Source organism: Thermobia domestica, chromosome 11 (assembly GCF_964235325.1).
Source record: "Thermobia domestica chromosome 11, izTheDome1.hap1.1, whole genome shotgun sequence".
Taxonomy (NCBI): domain Eukaryota; kingdom Metazoa; phylum Arthropoda; class Insecta; order Zygentoma; family Lepismatidae; genus Thermobia; species Thermobia domestica.
This window is the reverse complement of record NC_137464.1, coordinates 169,468,798-169,494,255: the sequence shown is the minus strand read 5'-3', so window position 1 is coordinate 169,494,255 and position 25,458 is coordinate 169,468,798. Positions and strand designations below refer to the sequence as shown.

Here is a 25,458-nt window from a genome sequence, read left to right as displayed (position 1 = left end):
TTGTCGAAATACACACACGAGTTAGCTACTAATATTTCATATTATTATTATTATTATCGACAGCGTCTTTTCATTACGTGTGCGTGTTTGACATGAAGCCAAAGAGAAGATCCATCATTCGTAGAAAGAATAATAGTCAGTTGCTTTAACTGTGAACGACAGCGAAAAATACGAAAAGAGTGGACTACCTGTAGCGTAAAGAAGCAATATTTTCTCTCAAATGGATAAAAAATCAAGCCGAGATTGATTCGAACTCGCATGGACGGCGCGAAAAGCCAGTGCTTTGTCCACTTTTTTTTTTTAACTGACTCACTGAACGTGTTTCAGTAACTTACTTATTGCTAATTTTACTTGCTTCACTCGTTTAACTTGCTTTTTCTAATAACTTATAACGACAGGGACACGAACACAGAAACATCGAGAACAGTAAAAAACCATAGATGCTCTCCCGCCGGGAATCGAACCCGGAACTCCATACACCAAAGGCGCACGTGCTAGCGACTAGACCAGCGGGAAGGGCACCACTCTCTCCCTGTGTCGTTAGGGATTACGACCACTGTATTGCCAGCTATCACTTCTGTGGGTTGTATACTATGATCACATGTTTCTTCTTTGCTGGAAGAGTAAAACCTACATTATATGTAATACATGAGGTATTTAGACCTACATGCTCTTCATATAATGTAATAAAAGGGTCATGCTGGGAATAAGAAAAAGAACATTCCTTGGACAAAACGGAAACTATTGGCATCAGAAATATTTATCTACGAGGCATGCGCAGTAGTATATTTCAGAATAGTTACTGTTTTGTTCAGTAACCGAAGAAAGGGGTATAAAAAAGCAAATATGTCGCGTCAACGAGATCGACCAGATTTGACAGGGGCGGAAGCAGATGTATAGTAATACAACAACTTCGCTCAGTTGATACGAGCCGAGCCGGTTGATATCACTACCCGAGTTGGTCTTCTGCTTGGGCTCAAGAATTCGAGCGTGCAGGTCTCAGCCTTAATTTTAAGAACTACAGTATATACTTATATTGGTGATTACGACATTTGAGGCTGTCTCGTAATAATAATAAAAAAAAACTCTTGTCTTCTCGTTGTCTAGACGAGACGAGATACACTAAAATTGACCCACGAGATGCACTAAAATTACGAGAGGAGACGCACCCTTGCCGTGAGCAACACTAAAAGTATCCCACATTACTGCCTACATTTCTCATGGCTTTCGGTTTCCAGTCTAATCAGGCCATTACTTCAAAACGAGTTAAAACGAGCTGAACAAGCGAGAGAGCCATTATAAAACTCGACTCAACTCGAAACTCGACCTCGAAAACAGCGCCTTGGCTTGGAACTCAACTCAAGAAAAATACCTTTGACTCGACTCCTGCTCATCCCTATTCGTATTTGTATTTTGTTTCCACTTCATCAATTTCTACTCTTTTTTTCTTCGTTTACCTATTGTTTCTGGATTTCTCTGTCGGTGTCGTCCTTTATTAATACCATGCACTATTCTTATTCCCAGCTTGTGACCCGCTTCAATGTCTTATTCAGTTTAGGTTTTTCTCCTTACATTGACTTGACATGTGATTGATTTAATTCTCACTTTCCGCGCACGACCGATGAAAATCTTTTATTATTATTATTATTATTATTATTATTATTATTATTATTATTATTATTATTATTATTATTATTATTATTATTATTATTATACTATTGAACTTGCACGGCGAAATTACTGTATAATACGATATCATTATTAATGGGCACTAAATTGTCTCCAGATCAACGAATAAATTAACTACGGCATGCACTTTGGTGGAAATATCATTACATGAACATGTTTGGAACGAACCAATAATCTTATTGTAATGATATTTCCAGCAAAGTGCATGCCGTAGTTAATTTATTCGTTGATCTGGAGACAATTTAGTGCCCATTAATAAACTAAATGACATACAATGGAGTAAAATTACAGAAATGATATCGTATTATACAGTAATTTCGCCGTGCAAGTTCAATAGTATAATAATAATAATAATAATAATAATAATAATAATAATAATAATAATAATAATAATAATAATAAAAGTTTCAAACTTGCCCTGAAATTTGGCAAAACTTACTTAAAAGTAGAAATTTCGGGGAAAGGGTTCCGTACCTTCAAGACACACCTCTGCAACTACCAACATTTTAAACTAGAACCTTTCATTGAAGTTTCATGTAGAAAGTATGTTTTGAGGAAAATAACTGTAATAAATATAACTGAATATCACGCGACAGTAAGGCATATAATAAACTAATTTTTAGAATATGCAGAGGTAAATATAAAAGCTTTGCTACAAAAATACCTACAAAGAGCATAATTCAATGAGCTCTGAAATACAATGTAACGAAATAGCCTATGAGATTCAGTCTACAGAGCAATTGTTACTTAAAGAATGGACATACACTATTTCGAGAATCGAGACAAGACGGGAAATGTTTACGATACTTTTCGTCTCGTCTCGATTCTCATCTCCAAAGGGAGACGAAAATTTTGATTTAGCCCTGACCCGTCTCGAATGTAAAATGTTAATTCTCATGTTATTTTATTTGTTTTAGAAACGAGATGAGAAACTCCTCTTCTCGTGAGCAACATTAAACCAAACCGAAATATTCTTTCCAAATGTCACGTTTCTGCTTGTAATGGTATGACCTGAGCGATAATTTAGCTTCTAGTTTTTAATCTTCTACGAGATAATAATAATTATTATTATTACTATTATTATTCCTGAAGATTTGATAGTTCAAGTATTGAAACATCCGAGTATTCAAATATCTGAATATAATAAAACGTATGTTATCGCTGATCAATCGCCATCAAAAATTCTAAAGTAAGAAAAAAAATTGCAACGTGCATTCGCAGAAGCACCTTGACCACTGAACCGCGATCGCTACGCGGTAACGATCCGTCTTTAGTCTGGTTACGTTAGGTTTCTTTGTCTCCGCTTGCAAACTTGTATGTTATATTTTTCGATTCAAAATGTCTTTCGTATTTCTTTTATGAAGTCGGCAAAGTTTACATTAATAACTTGAGTTTTTCTTAAACCACTGGTTCACAAGTTCGTTCTTTCTCCACACGAAACTACAAATATGACAGATTGAATTCTCATACTTCCCATTTCTTTCAAAGCAGTCGCCATTACCTGGTCAAAGACTTATTTCCGCCACGATTCATATTAACCAAAATAAATTCATTTTTCGGAAGCGGAACTTTCACTTTCCGGATTTCGCAAAATTATGGAATTCAGTTATACTCCGGAATTCAGAAGAATTTCGGAACTCGGAAAGAATCCGGAATTTAGAAAATTCCGGAATTGAGAAAAACTCCGACTTTCGAAAAAATCCGGATTTTCAGAATTCCGGAATGTTAACGAAATCAGAAATTTCTAAATTCCGGATTTTTCCGAATTCCGAAATTATTACAAAATTGGAATTTTCCGAATTTCGGAATTTGTCCGGCTTTACTTTCGGGAGTCCGAAAACTAATAATTCCGGAACGGGCTATCCCTAGTTTATACACAACCTTTCAGAACACTAAGCTAGTAGCTGTCTCCAAACAAACAAGTAATGCAAAGCATGTTGTATCCTGCAATACGTCATGTATTAAAATCCGACACCATGACCCTTTTATTACATTATATGAAGAGCATGTAGGTCTAAATACCTCATGTATTACATATAATGTAGGTTTTACTCTTCCAGCAAAGAAGAAACATGTGATCATAGTATACAACCCACAGAAGTGATAGCTGGCAATACAGTGGTCGTAATCCCTAACGACACAGAGAGTGAGCGTTGCCATCGCCGCTGGTCTAGAGGCTAGCACGTGAGCCTTGGGTATATGGAGTCTCGGGTTCGATTCTCGGCGGGAGAGCATCTATCATTTTTAACTGTTCTCGATGTTTCTGTGTTCGTATCCCTGTCGTTATAAGTTATTAGAAAAAGCAAGTTAAACGAGTGAAGCAAGTAAAATTAGCAATAAGTAAGTTACTGAAACACGTTCAGTGAGTCAGTTAAAAAAATAGTGGACAAAGCACTGGCTTTTCGCGCCGTCCATGCGAGTTCGAATCAATCTCGCCTTGATATTTTATCCATTTGAGAGAAAGTATTGTTTCTTTTCGCTACAGGATGGATTTTCTCTTTGGTTTCATGTCAAACATGCTCACGTAATGAAAAGACGCTGTAGATAATAATAATAATAATAATAATAATAATAATAATAATAATAATAATAATATGAAATATTAGTAGCTAACTCGTGTGTGTATTTCGACAATATAATTTTATATTATTATTTGGAAATAAGTAAGGCTGGCTGGCGCCCGCCTCCCTAATTTTTTCGATGCGCCTTATGGGTCCACGGTGTCCAACGTTGGTCCCATCCCACTATCACCTCCTGTTTTCTCGATATAAGCTATCGACATTTTGCCTAAAGAGGGCTCTGCCGTGGCCCCATGAGTACCCATGACAATGACTCTTCGTTCATTTTGCATTGAAATCGCTTACTTTTCTGAGCACTATGAGTGCATACTGTCCAACGTTGGTCCCATCGCTCTACAGTTTCCCGTTCTCTCGATATAAATTGCTAATATTTTGTTTGTAAGGGAGATATGGCGTTACAATCATTACGTTTGACGAAGAACTGAGGAAGATATTGCCTTGCCACAAACAACACCTATTATTATTATTATTATTATTATTATTATTATTATTATTATTATTATTATTATTATTATTATTGTTGTTGTTGTTGTTTTACTTACCACTAATGTTGCCTACCTTTATTTGCAATGCAATGTGTTACTAAAAAGCAAATCAAATAACACTCCTCGCCATTCAGGCTCCCGAACTCGAAATACATGATTTACAGTTCTCTGTGTTAGAGGAATGCACATTTATTATATTATTCTTTCAAATAACACATTACACAAGTTACTTCACTTTCAATGTGTAATTTCATATCATCACTAACAATCATCTTGTTCCGATAGGAAAATAACCCCCTCCTGCAAAAAAAAAAAAAAAAAAAAAAAAACCTGACCGTAGCGAAAGGGCGTGAACCTTCTTTAGGCGGTTAATCGGGGCCAATATTTCAATAAGTTTCTGCACACAAATATTTCAGTAAAAGAGGAAAATTTATTCAAACTTTCTGAATATCTATTTATGGGCGAAATTTGGTTCCCTTGGAACTTTTTAAGAGTTTGAAGGGCCACCATTTTGAACATTTTCATCTGATTATTCTGGTTAACGAACTCATCAAGATATTTCAACAATTAATGTTTGTGCCAAGTTTCGTCTCAATCCGCTGAAAATTAGGGTGGTTATGGCATTCACAAATAGCGTTATATATATACAAATAGATAGATAAATAGACACACAGAGGGAGAGAGAAAAAGTGTTTTTCTCCCTTCCCGCACCTGTGGTGCGTCAGAGCTAAACCTGGCCCCTTTGCAAAACGTATTGACGAGCCTAACCTAAACACAAGCCTCTTACTTGCTAACGTAGAAATTGTATTTTTAGTAACCATGAGTATGGTCGACTTCCATGTTTTTCCTTTTACTTTTTGCAGCTACTTCGGAACGTTCAATTTTTATTCTTTACTAATTGCAAATGGCGTTTACATTCAAAATATGAGGAAGTTTGGTGGCATTTGTTCGGATATTCTTCTCTTTCGAAATGAAGACAAGAACAAAAGCAATACGTAAAGACAAAAAGTATTATCAGTACTAAACATTACCAATAATAATTGCTACGAAAAACTAAATACGACCTCTTTTACCATCTCTCATGAGTTGTATGTATTATTAACAAAAATTTTTAAAAATGTCCTTGCCCAGGATTCGAACTTGCGTCCTTTAAATTTGGAAGCCAGCACCTTAACAACTACACCAAGGTCATAGCATGGTAATCGTTTAGTTGTCGGCGTATTTGTTGTATTTGTATTTTATGTTCCCACTTAGACAATTTTTACTCTTTTTTCGTAAGTTTAACAGCTGTTTCTAACTTTCTCTTTCGGTGTCGTCCTTTATTTACACTATGCACTATTCGTATTCACAGCTTGTGCCCCTCTGCACTGTCTTATTCAGATTAAGCTTTTCCTTTTGCCCCTCAGTAGACATTTGATTGATTTAATTCTCATACTCTCCACGGATGGAGCGCAGGAATGCCAGACTCGAAAAATAGGTGTACATTTACTTTCCTGACAGATCATACAATCATTATTGTATACATTTTATGCCCTTGCAGGGGTAAAAGTGTGGGGGAACGCGGGAGGACGACGTCCCTCCGCTTCCAGGAATTATCCGTGGCGTCCCCCCATTTTCTAATAATATTACAATGGGCAAAGATAGGCACAGGGGACGGCGTGACGTCATGTGTCCCCCTACCTTTTCAGATCCGCTTTTACCCCTGTGGCCTTGTATATACATGAAAAGCTACTTTTCACTCTTTAGTTTATTGTTCTTGTTCGCAATATTTTACCATATGCCATAATATCGATGTTTTTTTTTTTACAGAAACAATATTCTAGGGGGGCATACTTAGTATTCCGGGGGGGCACTGTTGGTAGTATTCTATTTATTATTGTATTATAGATGTATTATTTTGGTCTCCTCCAGGGGGGGCGGTGCTCCCCAAAAACATGTCTGGAAGAAACACTGATAACGATATTACAAAATATTTAGCCAGTATTTTAATGATGCCTTTTTAGTAGTAACAACAATTTTATACAGTCGTCTCGTTTTTTTTGGGGGGGGGGGTAATTTTAAGTTCTAGAGGAGAACTAATTAAAAATGTGGAAAGTATCCATGTACCTTATGCAACCCATACCTTCATATACTGTGTGTAAAGAAACCGTCAGTATACTTTAAGAGAATTGTATCTTTCTTCTTTACTGCTATACATTAATTTTGAAGTATTGAAATATAAAGCTTCTCCATATACAAGAATTATTACTAATAATATTTTGATTATATAAATATTCATATTTATTCAATTATTAAAATATTAGGATTAATCTAGAGGTTCTTACCTTTTCATGAACTAAATATTTAAAGACACATTTTTATTAAGCCAACGTAGTTTACATTTGAAGTTTTAGAAAAGGCAGTGCAATTCTTTGTGGGGATGGATTATATCAAATTTTGATACAATTTCTTACATGGAAAAGTCCCAGTTCACGAGGATTTTTCATGAATATTAACACAAGTGAACTTAATGAGCTAATTTTGAGTTTAACGTCCTGTTCAGCAGCGATGCTATATGAGACGTGTACCTACTGATTAACGTGGAATCCAACCCACATGAGCTCCCGCTGGAATCGAACCCGGGTCTCCCATGGTCTAAGCTGTCCTAATTTAGTACAAATTCGTTCCATACTTGAGAATTATCTTTCAAGTTTGCAATTACCTATAGGACACACACTTAATATGGCAGCTAGATGTCTTAGTGTAGGAAACCGTCCCCAATATTATCCACTTGAAGTTTGCGTAACATTTCACTCAACTTCATATTCTTCTCTGCACACTTCTTTAAAATTTAATGAAAACACTTATATTCAGGTACACACTCCTCAAAATTCAAAGAAAGAAAATCACACAAAGATTTGAGTTCTTGTATTGCGTTATCCATAGGCATAATAGAAATGGATTTTAGGATTTAGATTTCTATGCTTTCGGCATCAATGCATTTAGCTCGTCACGTTTGAGGGATTTCGTCCCTCGTCGAGCACACTATCCAACTAAAGGGAAGGAAGGAAGTGACCTGAGTCATATAAGTTAGGTACCACCATGGCATTTGCCTCATGTGAATGAGGAAAACCTCATTTTCGACCGAGTGTCCCCACCAGGAATCGAACCCGAGACCGCTCGCACCGAAGGCGAAAGTTAGCGACTACGCTACACGGGGCCACTCCATAAGCATAATGTCACCACAGTTGAACACTTGGGACGATAAAGAAACTTTTCGAACGGTATCCCCAAATCTATCAAAATTTTCTAACAATCTTATCACATATGGTCGCACAACTTCATTATGGAGCTTATCATAGTCTTCAAAATCTGCCTTCAGGAATGCTTACAGACTTTCTTTCATCACTTTCTTGTGATACCTATGAAATGCTTCCAAATAACTCGATTAGTCACTCATAATTATCCTTCAAACGAGAGGTTGCTACTGACACTTTCATCAGTAAACCACTAACAGTAAGTTTTTCGGATTATAATATTGAACACATAAAAATGGTACCATGAAAACATATGTGACTTTTTGGGGAATATGGAAAAGGACATTGACTGAAACCTCGCAAATTGGAAAAACATAAACTGAACGTTAAATTTGAAACTAGCTATATATACAAGGTGTTTCTAAAAAACACTGACAACTTTTGGGAGGTGATTCCTGACACCAAGATAAGACAAAAAGTATAGACCAACCTGAGTTCACAAATACATACTTTCGGAGCTAGAGGCTGTCAAAGGCATGAAAAATGAACTTTAAAGGTCCATAGCTCCAAAACTAGGGGCTTACCCTAGTCGGGCCAAGACTTCACTTAGGAAATGAAAAATGAAATCTTTGAGTTTTACGTCCCACGGTTATGCCGGTTAGGCTAAAGGAGACGGTGATGATGAGTAATGAGTGAAATGGTGGAATGAAGAAAGTGGGAGTAAGCGAGAGAACCCCGAGATAACCCACGCACACGGTGTTTGTCCACCACAAAGTTCACTTGGCGGGGGCTGGGATCGAACCCGGGACCCCTAGCACCAGAGGTGAACGCTCTACCACTGAGCTACCGCGGCCCCAGACTTCACTTAGGAACTAATATGTGTCATATCCAAACATCAATGTTTCAAAATCCTAAAATACTCATGCAACATTTTTTATAGAGGGTGTTTGGCTATGGGCATATAATTTGAAGTACTTACCAACTATCTCTCTAAAAATTGTTGAGGTAGTACCGCAAATTATGAAACATCGATATTTGGATAGGGCAGATACTAGCTCATAAGTGAAGTCCTGACCCGACTAGGGTACTTCCCATTGTTTTGGAGGATTATTTTTTCATGTTTTCGGCAGCCTATAACTTCGAAAGGAATCATTTTTGGACACGTTTTCGTCTATATTTTTTGTCTTATCTTGTGTTAGGAATCACCTCCCAAACCTTGAAAGTTTTGTTTTAAAATACGCGGGGGGGGGGACGGGAATTCTACAACTTTGGAGAGGACATTTTCCCCTTCTCACATGCCTGGATAAAACACTCATAACAAAAAACATTTTGTTCCGGTAATTATTAGTTATGATACCGTTAAGTTAGAAAGTCCTGGGAATAAGCTATACAATAATAACGTTATTGAAATGTACTATATTTCAGTTGATCTTTTCTTAACGTTATTTAGTGATAGCAAAAAGTATTTCATTTTTTCTAATTCGTCGCTATATAGTTATCTGAAAAGTATACTAACATTATTGTTTCATAACAAATATAAAAGTTATAAATGGTACATAACGAAAAATTTAATAAATATATTGTTATATTTGGCTGGATTTCCATCTTTTTCGTCATTTTAACGTTAAGTTAAATGAGCAAGCCTTGTGAATAACCTATAAAATAATAACGTTATTACAATATACTATATTCCTATCAAGCTTTTCATAAGGTTATTTAGTGGTAACAGAAAGCACAATGATCCTGCAATCCGTTACTCTATAGTTATCTGATAAGTATAGTAACACAGTTGTTCCGAAGCAAATATATAAAGTTACAATTGGTACATAACAAAACATTTAACAAATATATTGCTATACTTGGCTGGATTTCCATCTTTTTCGTTATTTTAACGTTAAGTTAAATCAGCAAGCCTTTTGAATAACGTATAAAGTAATAACGTTATTACAATATACTATATTCCTATCAATCTTTTCATAAAGTTATTTAGTGGTAACAGAAAGTAGATTGATCATGTAATTCGTTACTCTATAGTTATCTGATAAGTATAGTAACATAATTGTTTCGAAGCAAATATATAAAGTTACAATTGGTACATAACAAAATATTTAACAAATATATTGCTATACTTGGCTGTACTTCCATCTTTTTCGTTACTTTAAAGTTAAGTTAAATCAGCAAGCCTTGGGATTAACGTATAAAGTAATAACGTTATTACAATATACTATATACCTATCAATCTCTTCATAAAGTTATTTAGTGATAAACAGAAAGTAGTTTGCTCCTTTAAGACGGTACCATTATAGTTATTTGATAAGTATAGTAACATTAGTGTTTCGTAACAAATATATGAATTTACAATTGGTACATAATATAATGTGTTAACAAATATATTACGTTACTTCCGTCTATTTCGTTATGTTATAGTTATGTTAAGTTAGCAAGCCCTGCCTGATAGTACGAGAAACAGCCTTACTTGTGGAATTGTGAGTCCAATGTTTAGGCACAATCGGCTAAAATTTGTGTGGTGACATGTTGGTCTCACGTGGTTACTAAGCCTACTCCGGATCACGGTCTATCTGGGGCCACGTGAAACCAACGTGTCACCACAAGAAAGAATCAATAGTACATAGTACTGATACTGCAGAATTACCTCAAATAAATAAGTTATTACTTAGAAAGACATACAGGAACCAAAAATGAAGAAAACATATTTTGGCTATAGGAGATGTTCTTGTTGCAATATAGGAGGCACTTAGCCTGTTAAGCCGGCTCCAGTCTGCTGACTGCTAGATTAAGGAATCTTCAGTTGTGTATTGGACTTGCTTTGTGTAGGCTGTAGAACCTTGACTGTTTTCAGTGCAAAAGTGTGGTGTTAGTGATAGTTACATATAGATGGTGAGTATACATTTCCAATATGGCAGAAGAAGTGAATACAATCGACTATATTTTCTGTTGCAACCCGCTGAAAAAAGACGGACATACAAAGTGAAAAAGAAGTCTCCGGTGCATTACAGATTGGATGTGTAATAGTTATGACTGTATTAAGAAGGACATGAAAATATGCAATAGCTGTAGGAAAGAACTGAATAAGATGAAACATGGGAATAGGAGAACGCTCATCACTCAAAGCCAGTGGAAGTATGCCAGGCCATAGTGTTGAAGATGAACAGTTTGTAGATATGAATGAAACGTTACACTAGCTAAATCAATCTTCGTGTCACCTATATCAAAGTTGAAAAGAATATCATACTGTGATAAAAAATAATGAAAATAAGTAAATGTTTAACAGAAAAAGTACTTACAGCTGCAAGTGTCGATTCAGAAGTACGTGTTCACAGTAAGTATGAATGTGAAATGATCCAGCAACTAAAGAGAAAATTCAAAGAACAGAATCTTAGTGTTAGTGCTAAAGTTCAACTTTTAACAGTGTTACCTCAAAATTGGACGTGCAAGAAACTCCAGGAGCAATTTGAAATCAGCAACAGAATGGCCAGAAAAGTTGAAGCGTTGGTGAATGAACATGACAATTTAGCCACACCAAATCCAAACTCTGAAAAGATGTTAGATCAGACTGTAGTAGAAAAAGTGCAGTAAAAACAAATGATCCCAGTGAAAAGATCGGTTTTTCAAAATTCGTTGATTTTCGACCAAAACAGTGTGTCTTGGTTGGTGGCAGTGGAACCCATACAGTCTGTGTATGTGAAACACATCAGAGCGCGAAATTAGTGCTACAAGTGCTGAAGCATCTAAATATTACACTTGGCGATGGCACAATAATAACTGATTGGAATTGTTTAGTCAAGATCTGTGTGGTAAGCCAAGCACAGCATGTCACCTGAATGAATGCCCTTCATGCCCTGGTTTAGAAAATTTCAAAGCTGAGTTAAGCTTACAATTAGATGAAGAAATGATGGACAATATCACCTATAAACAATGGGTTTTAGTTGACAGATGTAATCTTGTCACATCATCGTAAACTGCTGATGAGTTTGTCGAATGTCTGTGTGAACAGTTGTTGGTGCTAAAAAGGCACACCTTTATCTCTAGAAAACAGGTTGAATATTATAAGTACTTAAAGGAGAACATGAAGGTTAACGAGGCTGTGGTGTGCATGGATTTTGCAGAAAACTACTCATTTGTGTTGCAAGATGAGGTTCATTCTTTCTACCGGAACAATGACCAAGCTACCATTTTCCCAATAGGTGTCTACTACAGAGATTTGAATGGTATAAAATTCAAAAGCATTGTATGCATCTCTGAAAGTCTGCAACATGATAGTTTGGTTCCCGTTTATTTATTTCAGACAAAACTTATGTTACCTAAGATCACAGTTGCTTCCAAATGTGGAAAAACTATATTATTTCTCTGATGGTTCTGCAGCATAATTTAAAAACAGAAAAAAATCTCAAAGATATGCCATCATTAACCTGAATTTGGAATCAAGGCTGAATGGAATTCCTATGCTACTGCCCACGGCAAAGGTGTGTGTGATGGGCTTGGCGGAACTGTAAAAAGACTTGCAGCAAAAGCAAGTCTGCAGCGACCAATTCAAGATCAGATTATGATACCATCAAAATTGTTCGCATGGTGTGAGGCTAATATTGACTCCAAGTATTTCTTTTATTTCCGTACAGAACAACACAAGAAGGCAGAGAAATTACTGGAAGACAGATTTATCCTCGCAAAGCCAATACCAGGTATCCAGAAGTTTCAGAGCTTTATCCCTTTCCACTAGTGGGCAGTCTCATACTTTTACTGTCTCAGGATAAGAGTATTCAAAACAGAGAATGAATTTAGTTGACGTGAATGGATTTGCAACATGCAAGTATAACAGTGATTGGTGGCTGGGAGTATTTTTGGACAAAAACAAATCAACACAGATGGTGAAAGTGAAGTTCCTTTACCCTGCAGACCCTTCTTCTTTTATATACCAACTATACAGATATCATGGAAGTGCCTCTCGACCCAATCCTTACTGTTGTGGATCCCACATGTCCCAAGGACCGTACATACCATCTTTGTAAGTTATATGTAAAAATATTCAAATTATTTGCTACATAGGTATGTCAGAAATATCGATTTCTCACCGTATCTTACTTCTTAAAACATTGAAACAATATGATTCCATTGCGATCCTATCATCAAACTTTCTGCACATGATGCACTCACATGTTTCTATGAGATTTTTTCAAAATTTTCTGAGGTAGTTTTTTTGTAAAATTCAATGTCAAATTTTGTCCTTGATGACCTTGAAATTAAACTTTCTCCAAAAGTAGTCATGTTGCATATCAAACAAAAGCTCATTACAATAGCTACAACATGGCTACAACAATAGCTACAACATTTTCATCCCTCTATCTCTATTCTAGCCTGAGAATTCGTTAATTTTGTGAATATATGTAGGCAGAATTTTTTTCTTTTTCGAAATTTGAAGGAATACTACTGGAGAACTATGTCATATAAAAATCTGAAACTTTGCTATTTCTTCTATCCCTAACAGTACTTCATGTACCCCAAAACTGAAAGAGATCGAAGATGGTGAGGTTTTTTTGGTGGTTCACTTGACGTGGAATGACCCTACAGGAACATACATCAGTTTTGGTGTCAGTTTTATAGATTGGAATAATGTTAACCCGTCTCCGAAGTTGGAAGCGGGGGATTTCTGTAAAACATCTATTAAATAAAAAAGACACGGGATAAGCAATTGACGCGTCTGTATTGCGAAGGAAGCTTGTATAAATATTGTCGGGACCAAGAGCACGATGGTCAAGTAGAGCCGACAAAAGTAACTTGACTTCAGCGGGCCTAGTGGAAATCTAAGATATAGCTTTAAGAGCAGGAAGAGGATTTGGTACCGTCTGGGTGGAGAAATTTCTGTAAAAGTTGTCATTAAATAATCCAGCACTGTGTTCTCCAGTAACAGTTTTTTCAGCATAGTTGGCGTTCTTGGGTATACTAGTTTTATTTCTCCTTGCATTAATGAGAGAGCAGAAGCTGTTAGATCTCGAACAAAACGAAGTTGCAATGTTGGAGATGCAATTATTGTATTTTTTTCTAACGAGGAAACCTTTTCTAGTGTCACACGAAATGTGGAACGAAACTATGGTCAATCGATTTGTGGTAGTGAACACGAAAATCCATAGGCGGGAAAAACCCTCGATCGCAACCGTTTCGTACTTATGGGGCGAAGAGTAGGGGCAATACCAACACAACACGTTGTGGATAATGAGACGAAATATGGCGCGAGTTCGATGAAAATATGCATAGAAACACAGTTAAACATATACTACAATGTGACATTACATTCTATAATAATCTAACAAGTGAGGGCAGTGGCGTAGCACATAAGCGCAAGTAATAATGGTCATATAATTGAGGAAACCGAAGAAGCAAGAAGTTAGGGGAATTGTACAGTAATAATACATGGTCAAGTAATCAATCATAAACTATAGAGAGCCTATAGACGTCAACATAAGGCAGAAATGAAAGAAAGAGAGCTATGGAGGGGATTGACCGTAGAGTCAGGACTCCCTCTCCTCGTAACGTCCGATGTGTATAGACTGTTGTAGTAGTAAGGGCAGCAATTGGTCTCACTTTTGGCCCCTGGATCCCTTCCTAAGGACCCATGGTCCCTGGCCCAGGGTCAATGACCTAGGGGTATTAGGATCAACCCCTGTAGATTTTGGCAGGGTTACATAGGATCACCCCTTTAAAATTAGGAAATTGTCAAATTTAAAAATTGGGTATGGTAGCCTAGGATCAGAGTATGTACCTCTATAAGTTTTGGGGTCTATCTCATTCCTCTTCATGGTTAAAAATTGCCGAAAATTTAAATTTCGTAGGTTTTTGACCTAATTTATCCCATTTGATAAGGTCTTATTACGATATATCTATGGTTGCATGGGCATGTACAGGGGTCTATTCCCTTTCATAAGACATAGGTACATTGGTGCACCCTCTTGAAAATTTAAAGGGTGGGCCAAGGTACCCGTGACAAAATCTACAGGGGTGGTCCTAAGAGCTGGTATCTCAGTTAATTATAAAACAAAACTAGAATGGCACAATAACAAGAACACGTTTGCTAATAGTCGACGACTCAAGACAGCATGGATCAGCTCGAGAGATGTTCAGTCTCGTTAGTCCGCCTGTTGAACTCAAACCGATCTCGAGTTTAGTGGTTGAATGCAAGCACATGAGAGCACGAGTGCAAGGGGGGAACCCACGGAGGGAATCCACCGTATCCAGATTCCCCCAAACTTCGTAACTCAACATACGACACTTTCTCAATACAACTCTACTTGTTTAACAGGGAAATGATTGATGTAGCATGAAACTTTTCATAAATAATTAATATTTTTCTGACCAGATTATGTACTTAGGCTATTTACTGAAATTATAATATGTCGTAACACTTTCAATAACGTAACGTTATCTTCTTCCTTATAATGTATAAGGAAACTGTTACGACCTACTTTAATTTTAATAAGTAGGTACATACTCTAGTCAGAAAGATATTAATTATTTAAGTAATAGTTCCAGAGTCAAGATGGAAGAAACTTTGTTCTTACACTTCATCTAGTTCTATTTTTATTTTTTATTTTTAATTTTTTTAAATATAAGTTGAAGTATTGTACAATTACTTATCTTTTTTTGGGGGGGGCTGCAGAATAATACCCGTTCAATATTACCCGTTCAATATTACATTACGTAGTGGCTTGTAGCATTGCCCCCCCCCTCTCAAAGCTTGGACTCCTCCAACAAAAATTACTCGGTGCGCACTTGACGAACGTTGTAAGTAGATAACGAGCTGGAGCCTGAGTCCCAGGGACTGTCAGTTTTAATGAGATTAGTACGTGCAAGCACAAGCAATACCAAACCTGAACCCAACGAGATAAATGGACGCGACATCAAGCTAGCTCGTCTTATTGAGGATAGTGAGTTCTAGCTCAAGCTGTTGCGAGTCTACAGAAGCCTGAGTTTCACTGAGATCAGTAAACGGGAACCTTTTTAAAATAGTGAGTCCTAATTGCAAACTGGCCATGCAGCTTCCAGTTCGCTCAATTATGTGAAGCATCAGGCCGTCTCAAAATTAAACGACCGGGAACCCGAGCACCTTGAACCGTTGACATAACTATACTTCAGTTTAACGTGAAATCACATCACATCACACGTACTTTCACTAAGTATGAAACTCAAGTCTCATGCATCAAAGATATCACTAACATTGTAACGGTTCTTTCTTAACATTAAGGAGATCTTTTTCGGACTTGACCTACTCAGTTCTGTAGGCGACTGGAATCAACAATATTTATATCTCTCGAACGTACACAAACTGAACCTGTCAATTTTTATGAAAGATAACGGTTAGTTTTCTCTTTAAAAAAATGTTTTCAGTGATTATTAGATCATAATAGCTTAGGAAATCAGAAACATTTTTGAAGTTTCGAAAAAAAAAAGTTTTCCCGGACGGAAAGGAACGGGAAAATTTTCCTTCCACTTCAGGTAATACTAACGTTTCTACCATAGTTTTTATAATCAAGAGATTATATTTTCCGTTTATGTAACCATCAGTTTTTTTTTTTTTTTTTTAAAGAAACACTATATATTATTACAATGCATTACTGTATAAGTGGTTGATATTACAAGGACAGCATGACACATGCCACTTACAAGGTATTTGTATTATCAGCATTCTAGCATTGTTCTGAAGTAGTTGGCTAGGATAATTATTTTAGAATCCACTAAACAGTCTTTAAGCTTCCAAGTAGATGATTGGTTACTCGCTTCTTATTCATGTAATTCCAGGTACCGGTACCTTTCATACTAGAACGCATAAGTATCAATTGTAGAACTAAACTAGAGTGATCAAATTTAGTAAATAGAAAAGCGGAACACTCGGCAAACTGGTACGATTAGAAAACACATTTAGGAATAGTAATTATTATATCATTATTCATGTCAGTGAGACAGGAGCGCCCCCAGAATTTTTTGTTGGGAGGGTTCCAATACTACAAGCCACTTCGGCTTTGTGGTATTGAACGATTTCTGCACCCGAAAACTCATCTATATTTTCAGGGGGAAAAAAGATGGAACTAGATTGTTTTTATAAGAGGAAGAGTACAGATGAAGTGTAAGATCAAATTTTCATCTACGATACATCAATCTTTCCTTGTGAAACAAGTATCGTTTTATTGAAAAAGTGTACAAATGTATGTTGAGTTACGAAATTTTGGTAAGTCCGGACACGGTGGATCTCGTGGATACGCCCCTGCAGTGAGAGCTTTTGAAAATAACCAGATTTCTATATATTTATTCTCATTCTAATTTTAGTTTTTAAATTGCCTTTTGACATCGAACAGGAACCAAAATTATGGACAAATAAAATATGAAACTATTTTACAAATTTTCGAAACATTTCCAAACAAAAACTCATCTATTCCGCTTAAGAACATATATAAGTTATACTACGTAACTATGAACAAAAAGATTACTTTTTTAAAGGGACATTTTGCATCCTTCTCGCATTTTTCTTGGGATACTATAAGACTCTTTGATAAAAGGAACAATCCTCTTAAAAATAGGATGTCTAGACACACTAAACTATATTATTATTATTAATATAATTATTATTATTATTAATACTACAACAACAACAACAACAACAACTACTACTACTACTACTACTACTACTACTACTACTACTACTACTACTAATAATAATAATAATAATAATAATAATAATAATAATAATAATAATAATAATAATAATAATAATAATAATAATAATAAACATAAATACGGTACTCACGGTGAACCATTGTATGTGTTTTTGCATTTGTTTAGATATTTCTGATTTTGTTTTGATATAATCTCTGCACTAGCTGTTTTAAAAGAAGTCAAGTGTTTATGGATTTTAGTAAATATTTTTCTCCTTTTTTAAATCAGAACTCTTACCTCTGTTTCTTTAGACCTGAATGGTTATGAAATAACTTCGTAGCTGTTTCGTTTTATCAGCATTTGGAAGGAGAAAATAAACGCTGAAATCAAGTTTTACCCAGTATTTATTTCTTCAAGTTTTTTCTCCACCATTAGAATTTTTTTTCCGAACCTTAATACATGACTAAATTAAACTCCCCAAAATAGTACTGTAAAATAAGATGAAGAAGAGGAATCAATTCAGGACAAAGCTTGATTTTTCAGTTTAACGACTATTTGTTTCTTCCAAGTGCTGATTCTATTTATTTATATACATTCGTCAGGAAATGAGAATTACACGGACAAGTGTATAAAATGTAAGTTTGAAACTTTATCCTAAATATGGTACACTTTCCTCTCTATGTCACCAGGAAACGTTTTCCTCTTAGGTTTCGATTCCAAACATGATGTTGATTGTGATTAAATAAAACTAAGAAGTAATATATTGAAATCCGTCTAACTGTGAAATACACAAAACATTAATCGATCAAATGAAATGTTTTTCTCTTACTGCATATGCACTAAGAATATGACATTGAAAGAACTAGGGATGCATACGAGACAAGATTTGAGGCTGTCTCGTCTCGAAAATGTGCTGTAAAATGAAGTCTCGACTCGAAAAACGCATATTTTTCTATTGGAAGAGCTGTGTCTCGACTCGAATTTTGTCAGGAAAATTCTGTCTCGACTCGACTCGTGCGCATCCCTAGAAAGAACGTCATTGTACAGAATTTTAATTATCACGATGACTTTAGTGCAGTGTGATATATGACACGTAGTTAAGTGTTTTCAGTGCATAATTTCTTATCGATTTTAATTTTCAATGGGGCTAAGTTTTGACACAGTACAGTGAAACCATGATTGAATAACGGCATCTGATGGATTAACCGTAGTTTTGAATTTAAGCGGTATTAAGAATTTAGGTTACAAGTTTACTGATCAAAGATGTTCTGAACTTAAAATTAGAAATGAATTTGAAAAATTCTTAACTGACTCTTTTGAACCAATCAATGAGGCTTTTATAAATTAACGTACTTTGCACTCTTGAATCGTTCCCACTTTGCTGAATGTAAACTTTATGTCCCTTCATGAAGACATAAGCTCACCACAATGTATTGTTAAGTAGTGATATCTGTCAATGAGTCAGCTATTATAATGCTTGATTATAATGATTGGGTTTTCCACTTTGTCATTTCTTAGAATATATTCTACTACAAGAAGAAGCTATGGTATATCTAATAGATATCCCAGAAATGATTATGGTAATTGTCGGGGAATATATTGACACATGCCTGACACATGACACATGACTTACGTGGCTCATTTGAATAGTTGCAGCTGACAAACAAATAGGTTTAGTTATAAACAAATTTCATTTAATATTAATTATGTTCTCTTTAAAATAAGCTGTAGTTTTTTCTCTAAATAAAATTATTATTAATATTAAGTATTCTGCCTTTCGGCAGGTCCTGGGACTAATGAGTTCTTTATATATATTCGTCAGACTTCCACTCCTTCTCTGAAGATACAGTTAATGTGTTGAAACTGTTACGTGATTGTGTGTTTTATATATATTATCAAATAGCCGTCTTCAGTGTGTTGTTATGTTTAGTTTGACAATACGGAAACGAGGTCTGATAGAGTGCTTATACCTTGTTCTGAGAGAACATATGTTTAACTCTATAGTAATAAAACTTTCTTAAAGCATAGACACTTAACTCTTCGAAGCACGGTCGTACTTATACCACCTTTTAGGTAACGTTTTGGAAACACCATGCCGCAAAGAGTTAAGGTAAAATTTATTGTTCCCTCACCCCGACATTAATCATCTGGTATATACTTAGCAAAACAAGGTTTTTTTTTAAATACGTAAATTGTATTTGGCTGTGAAAAAATTGTATTTAACCAGCTCTACCTTTCAGTTGCGTGTGTGTGTTTGTCTGTATATAACAAACGGTTCTACGAACTCGAAATATTTTAACAACCGGTTCTGGCGAACCGGCTGAATAGTACCACTGGTTGTAGGTTAGGTTAGGTTAAGATTTTTATATTTTATGTACTGATACAGTTTGTTTGTGTATGTTGTGTTTTCTTTTGAAATGTATGTGGCAAAGATATGGTGCCTATTAATGCAAGCTGTAGTGGACAGTTATGGTTATTAGAATTCTAAACAATTGATGAAAATTAAAAAGAAAAGTAATTGAAAGAAGGCACATACAGATGGTAATCAGAAAATGGAAACACCTGTAGTTGGCAACACCTCAGATGTATGGGTTGGCAGTGGTGTCGTGGCGCCCGCAGCGCCGGACCGCTGGTGATGGTGTGTTAAGTCGGTCTCCATACTACGTCAGGCTCAGTGGAACAGCAGTGTCCAGTGGCTGCAGCAGACGCAGGTAGTGTAGAATTGGAGACCTCTCAGATTTTCAAAGAGGGCAAATTGTTGGTGTTCGGTTATGTGGAGTGAGTGTGACGGCAGTGGCTACTGTGTTAGGTGTGTCGCGTGGGACAGTGTCGAAGGTGATGACGGCCTACACAACACACGGGAAAACCACATCGGGGAAGCGGAACAGTGGGCAGAAGAAAATCATGAGTGACAGGTCACGCCGGGTATTAAAGCGCATTGTCACGCAGAACCGTTGTGCCACTGCGGAGCAAGTGACGGAGGAACTTAATCAGCACCTCCCCCACCCTGTTTCGACAATCACAGTCCGCCGCGAATTACATGACATGAACTTACGGGGTCGTGTTGCACGGGCCAAACCGCTCATCAGGGACCATAACGCTTTCGCACGCCGCAAATGGTGCCGTGACCATGCAACTTGGACCGTTGAGGACTGGAAACGTGTGATATGGTCGGATGAGTCATCCTTCACCCTATTCCCAACCACGGGCCGTGTTTATGTGTGGAGAACGCCCAAAGAAGCTTATGATCTGCAGTGTCTCCGCCCAACTGTGAAACATGGCGGCGGCTCGGTGATGCTGTGGGCCGCCATATAATGGTTTTCATTGGGTCCTGTGGTCACACTTTAGGAGACCACTTGCATCCTATGGTATGGATGTTGTTCCCGGACAATGACGCCATCTTCCAGGATGATAATGTACCCATTCACACAGCTGGCATTGTTGCAGCGTGGTTTGAGGAACATCGGGATGTAGTTCAACACCTCCCCTGGCCCACCCAATCCCCAAATCTCAACATAATTGAACATATGTGGTCCGTCTTGGAAACACGACTCCGACGACGATTTCCACCTCCATCCTCTCTCACAGAACTGGCCGATGCCCTGCACGAGGAATGGTGTAAAATTCCACTTGCTACCATTCACGACCTCTATGCCTCCATCCCACGTCGCATCAAGGCTGTTCGGAAGGCGAAAGGTGGCCCGACTCCATATTAATCTGGTAAGTTGTAATTTCGTTCAGGTGTTTCCATTTTTCTGATCACCATCTGTATGTATAAACAAAGAAAAGGTTTTTTTTGTATGTAATATGAAAGTTAATGTGATGTGTGCGGAAAAATATATGAAAAATATATGTATGTGAAATTTTTAATGCTTGGTCACAAATGTTGACACGTACTTTGGTACAGCTTAACAATAGGAGTGTAAAGCGAATGTACCGTTGTTTCTTATCTTCTGTAAAACCTTTGTTATAATACTACGCAGCTTGCTTGAAACAAGTAAAGGCTTAGATTGGAACAACTGTTTTATTTCATATTTCAAAGAAGTAATATAATAGAATAACTGTGTGTTTTTTAAATTGGTTGGTACAGTACAGCTTGATCAGTTATTTGCACAATAGTTCGTCTTCATATCCGTCATGCTGACAAATCACCGTTGGAAAATGGCATTTTACAGGGAACCCATCGCTGAATATCACGAGTCCTGATTTTTTTTATTTTTCTAAATTTCGAGTTTCTTTTTATACTATATATATTCCGTTGCGCAAGCTTCATACAGACTGTACACATTTAGGGCAGGTCATTTGAGTTCCGATTCTTTTTCCCACGGCTATGGAGTGAATGAGTGCATCTCTGGTTGTGAGCTATTCATGTGATGGCGACATAGACTTGTAGCTGATTAAACTGGATATACTCAAACGCACCTTTGTCCCGAGAAAGCGAACATCTGAGAATAATAGCATACACAATCACAGACAATACAACATATTACACATACAATTATTTATTAATAATATTACACCAGAAAGGTAATGTATGTTAACTCTTAACGTACCAAGCCTAAATCGTCAACGTTGTTTACCAAGCTGGAGTCTTCTGGTTATCCCAAGTATTATTTTAATTTTTCAACTCATTTTTTGTACTTTTTTAACGCACGTATCATTGACCTAATTACGTAGCAGATATCCCAAAAGGATGCAGGACACATACAAAAACCGAGAGTAAATTGGTTCTTATAGTTGCAGTAGTAGCACCAAATATCATCCTCTCTGGTCTCTAAGGGACCCCGCTTGGTGTGTTAAAGGTTAAAGAATTAACAGCAAGAGCACATTATTAAATACGGTTTTGGCCAAAAATCGAGGTATTTCTGAGTATACTAATTACTTTAAATAAGGAGCAGCAAAACTTAGAAATCAATACACAATTATATTGGGTGCTGATACGCGTACATGATCTCATCACATAGTTGGATATCTGGTCGCCCATTGCTTTCCGAGTTCCTTAACACTAGAAAATTTAGTTTAGTAAAGATTTATTTCAATCATGTCAGAACTGTTGTTTGTTTATTTTATCATCCACCAACCTTAATTCGAGTATATTTTAAATCTCGTAAACCATCCTATCCTTACTACCATAACGCCCAATATTTGTTATATTTCAGAGTCGAGATCGTGTTGCAAATTTGAAACTGGAGCGAGACAAGATAAGAGATGAAATTCATAAGCTTCGGGAAAAGGCTGGACTTTTGACACACAAGAAACTGCTGCGAGATTTCCAGGATACAATAGAAGAAGCAAACATGTTGGAGAAGAAGCTCAAACATTACAGAATGCTGTACGATGATCAGAAGAAGATACGGAAAGATAGAAGATATCAAGGACAGAAGAAGGAAGGGGCTAAGAACGAAAAAAAGAATGCACCATAAAGTTCAAAAGTAGAGAAAGTACTGTATAACATTTCCACCAGAGAAAGAAGTTTCTTTTACTTTGATGTTTTGTTTATATACACATGGAAAATATTTGAGAATTTGCTAAGAATGATTTCTATTTGGATGTAATCTATTTGTGTATCATAATTTATACGAAATGACTATTTAGTATGGGTTTATATGTATATTAGTGGTATATATGTGTCACATTTCTCAGTCGCAGCCCACCTACGCGAATGGTCTTTCACATCCGTTGGCCTTAGAATTTTGATATGGATGATATCTTAGGAATGGTCCTTAGGTTGGAGCGTAATTTACGTTAATGTTGAAATATGACATATGACCCTGATCCAACTTGTAATATTATAGCTGTGAATGTTTTTATTTTATGTAATGTTTCTAGGGCATTTTCAAAATTGTACTCAATTTTATATGAAGCAAATTTTATACATAACATATACATACATATATAGACAGCTTGTTATAATAATAAATAACAATATTGGGAAACAAAATTATATTATTGTTCGATTGCTTAATACATATTGTAGGCTAAAATTTATATGTACTTAGGTAATGCTAGTGAAGCAATGACGTAAAAGACAAGATTAACAAGATTAAAGTTATTATTTGTTAACTTAAATTTAATTTGTTATTTGATAATTTTTTTTCAATCAAGATGGTTACAATATAATTAATAATTACGAAACACTGACTACAACATTACAAAATTCTCTATCATGAACTACTTCGAAGGTTGTCGCTGTACTGTAATTTGATGGTCAGTGAAATCAGCATCAGTTACTAAGAGAACAGGAATAAAGGGATGTAACCCTTTCGGTATGGGGTGCTTCTTGACATCTTCGTCGACTTTCAGTTAAGGAATTATATTAAAGGCTATTTTACCCGATTGATATGGATTAACACCGACTTTTAGAAGAAGAATGTGGCAATTTTATGGTGTAAGTTTGATTTCAGTGCTGCCAAAGGGAGGGAAGTTATGGAAGGAAATGTAGGGTGAAAATTCACAAAAATTCCCCAACAGGCTGACACCACTGTTGCCACATGGATCCAAGTCATCTCAAAATATTTGTTTGTCTGTCGACAACGCACAGTGAAAGCACAAAGTCGTTGGCTGCTATACAAAGACTAAAAAAAAAAAAATCTCTCACATCGTACACAAGAAATTTTTACAATTTTTTTCGCCTCAGAAGCAAAAATCAAGACTTATTCAGGTACTGCACCTTCCCTAAATATTCTATTGAAGCTTTCTATGATGCTTGTGCCGGCCAAAGACGAGGCTTTCAGGTGTTTGTAGGTTTTGTTCCAATCTAACCGATAAGCGGAAAAAATATGACTTTTTTCCAAATTTTCCACCTAAAATTGGAAATTTAAATTTTTCGTGGCACTAAATGTAAACCATCTTAAAATAAGCTTTGGCACACCACTAATATATTCTAGAAGTATCACGTCGATATCTAATAACCTAAGCATGTAATTAAAGAATATATTTAAAAATAACAATTTTCTTTCAACATAGAGAATGTAATCGATTCGAGTCGCTATTCGGGCGTCATTTTATTTATAATCGCCAAGTCGAGTCACTGTTCAGGCGTCAATTTATTTATATAACAGCTTTCTGGGTCTGTCCTCCGTTGTCCTGCCAATGAGTATTTTCCGGAGACCTGGACTTTTACCTGTGTAAGACGTTGAAGGACATCTCCAAAAAGGGATTACAGAATCGTTCCCAAATTGCCCGTAGGTCTCAATAACGAGATGAGCATTATGCACTGAGAGGTTAGGATGTGTCGTCTCGAAAATCTCATGGACGATCAGACGGTCATTTAGACCACAACGCATACAAATATTATTCATACATACAACAAAAACACACTGGAGTAAAAGACACTATGTTTATTTATTAAAATACTATTAAAAATAACGGAGAGAAACAATCACAACACTCGATACTGAATATGAATAATTGTTTTCATTAATAAAATCACACTTCACTTTTTCACTACACTATAGCCCTTGATAACTTATATATATATATATATATATATATATATATATATATATATATATATATATATATATATATATATATATATATATATATATATATGGAAGCTTACAATTGGGATTTTACTATAGATATTTTTCCCACATTATCACTGCACATGGGGGATTAGCACTATGGGGGTAATATCGGGATGATCCCACGAAGTAATATGGTTGCTGCTCCAAAGAAAATCTTAGAGGTCGACGTTAGTCTTCAGCAAAACTAGGTAATCACCAAGATAGAATGATAATGTTGGAGGGCGTGTTTATAACTCAGACGCACTAGGTATGTGAACCTGGGATTTCACTGATTGGGGCT

The 25,458-nt window shown here is 36.2% G+C and overlaps 1 protein-coding gene across 2 annotated transcripts in view; it reads left to right on the top strand.

Annotated features, from left to right (window-relative positions):
- LOC145664550 (cilia- and flagella-associated protein 184-like) overlaps positions 1-23,711 on the top strand; it is a 144,884-nt gene extending 121,173 nt beyond the window's left edge. Inside the window, exon 3 of one of the 2 annotated variants that reach the window (XM_081731317.1) lies at positions 22,809-23,711. In XM_081731317.1, coding sequence (XP_081587443.1) covers positions 22,809-23,072 — 264 coding nt within the window. In that variant the 3' untranslated portion in view covers positions 23,073-23,711. The remainder of the gene's footprint in view (positions 1-22,808) is intronic. The other variant, XM_081731316.1, reaches the window with a different exon arrangement.
- The last annotated feature ends 1,747 nt before the right edge of the window (positions 23,712-25,458 follow it).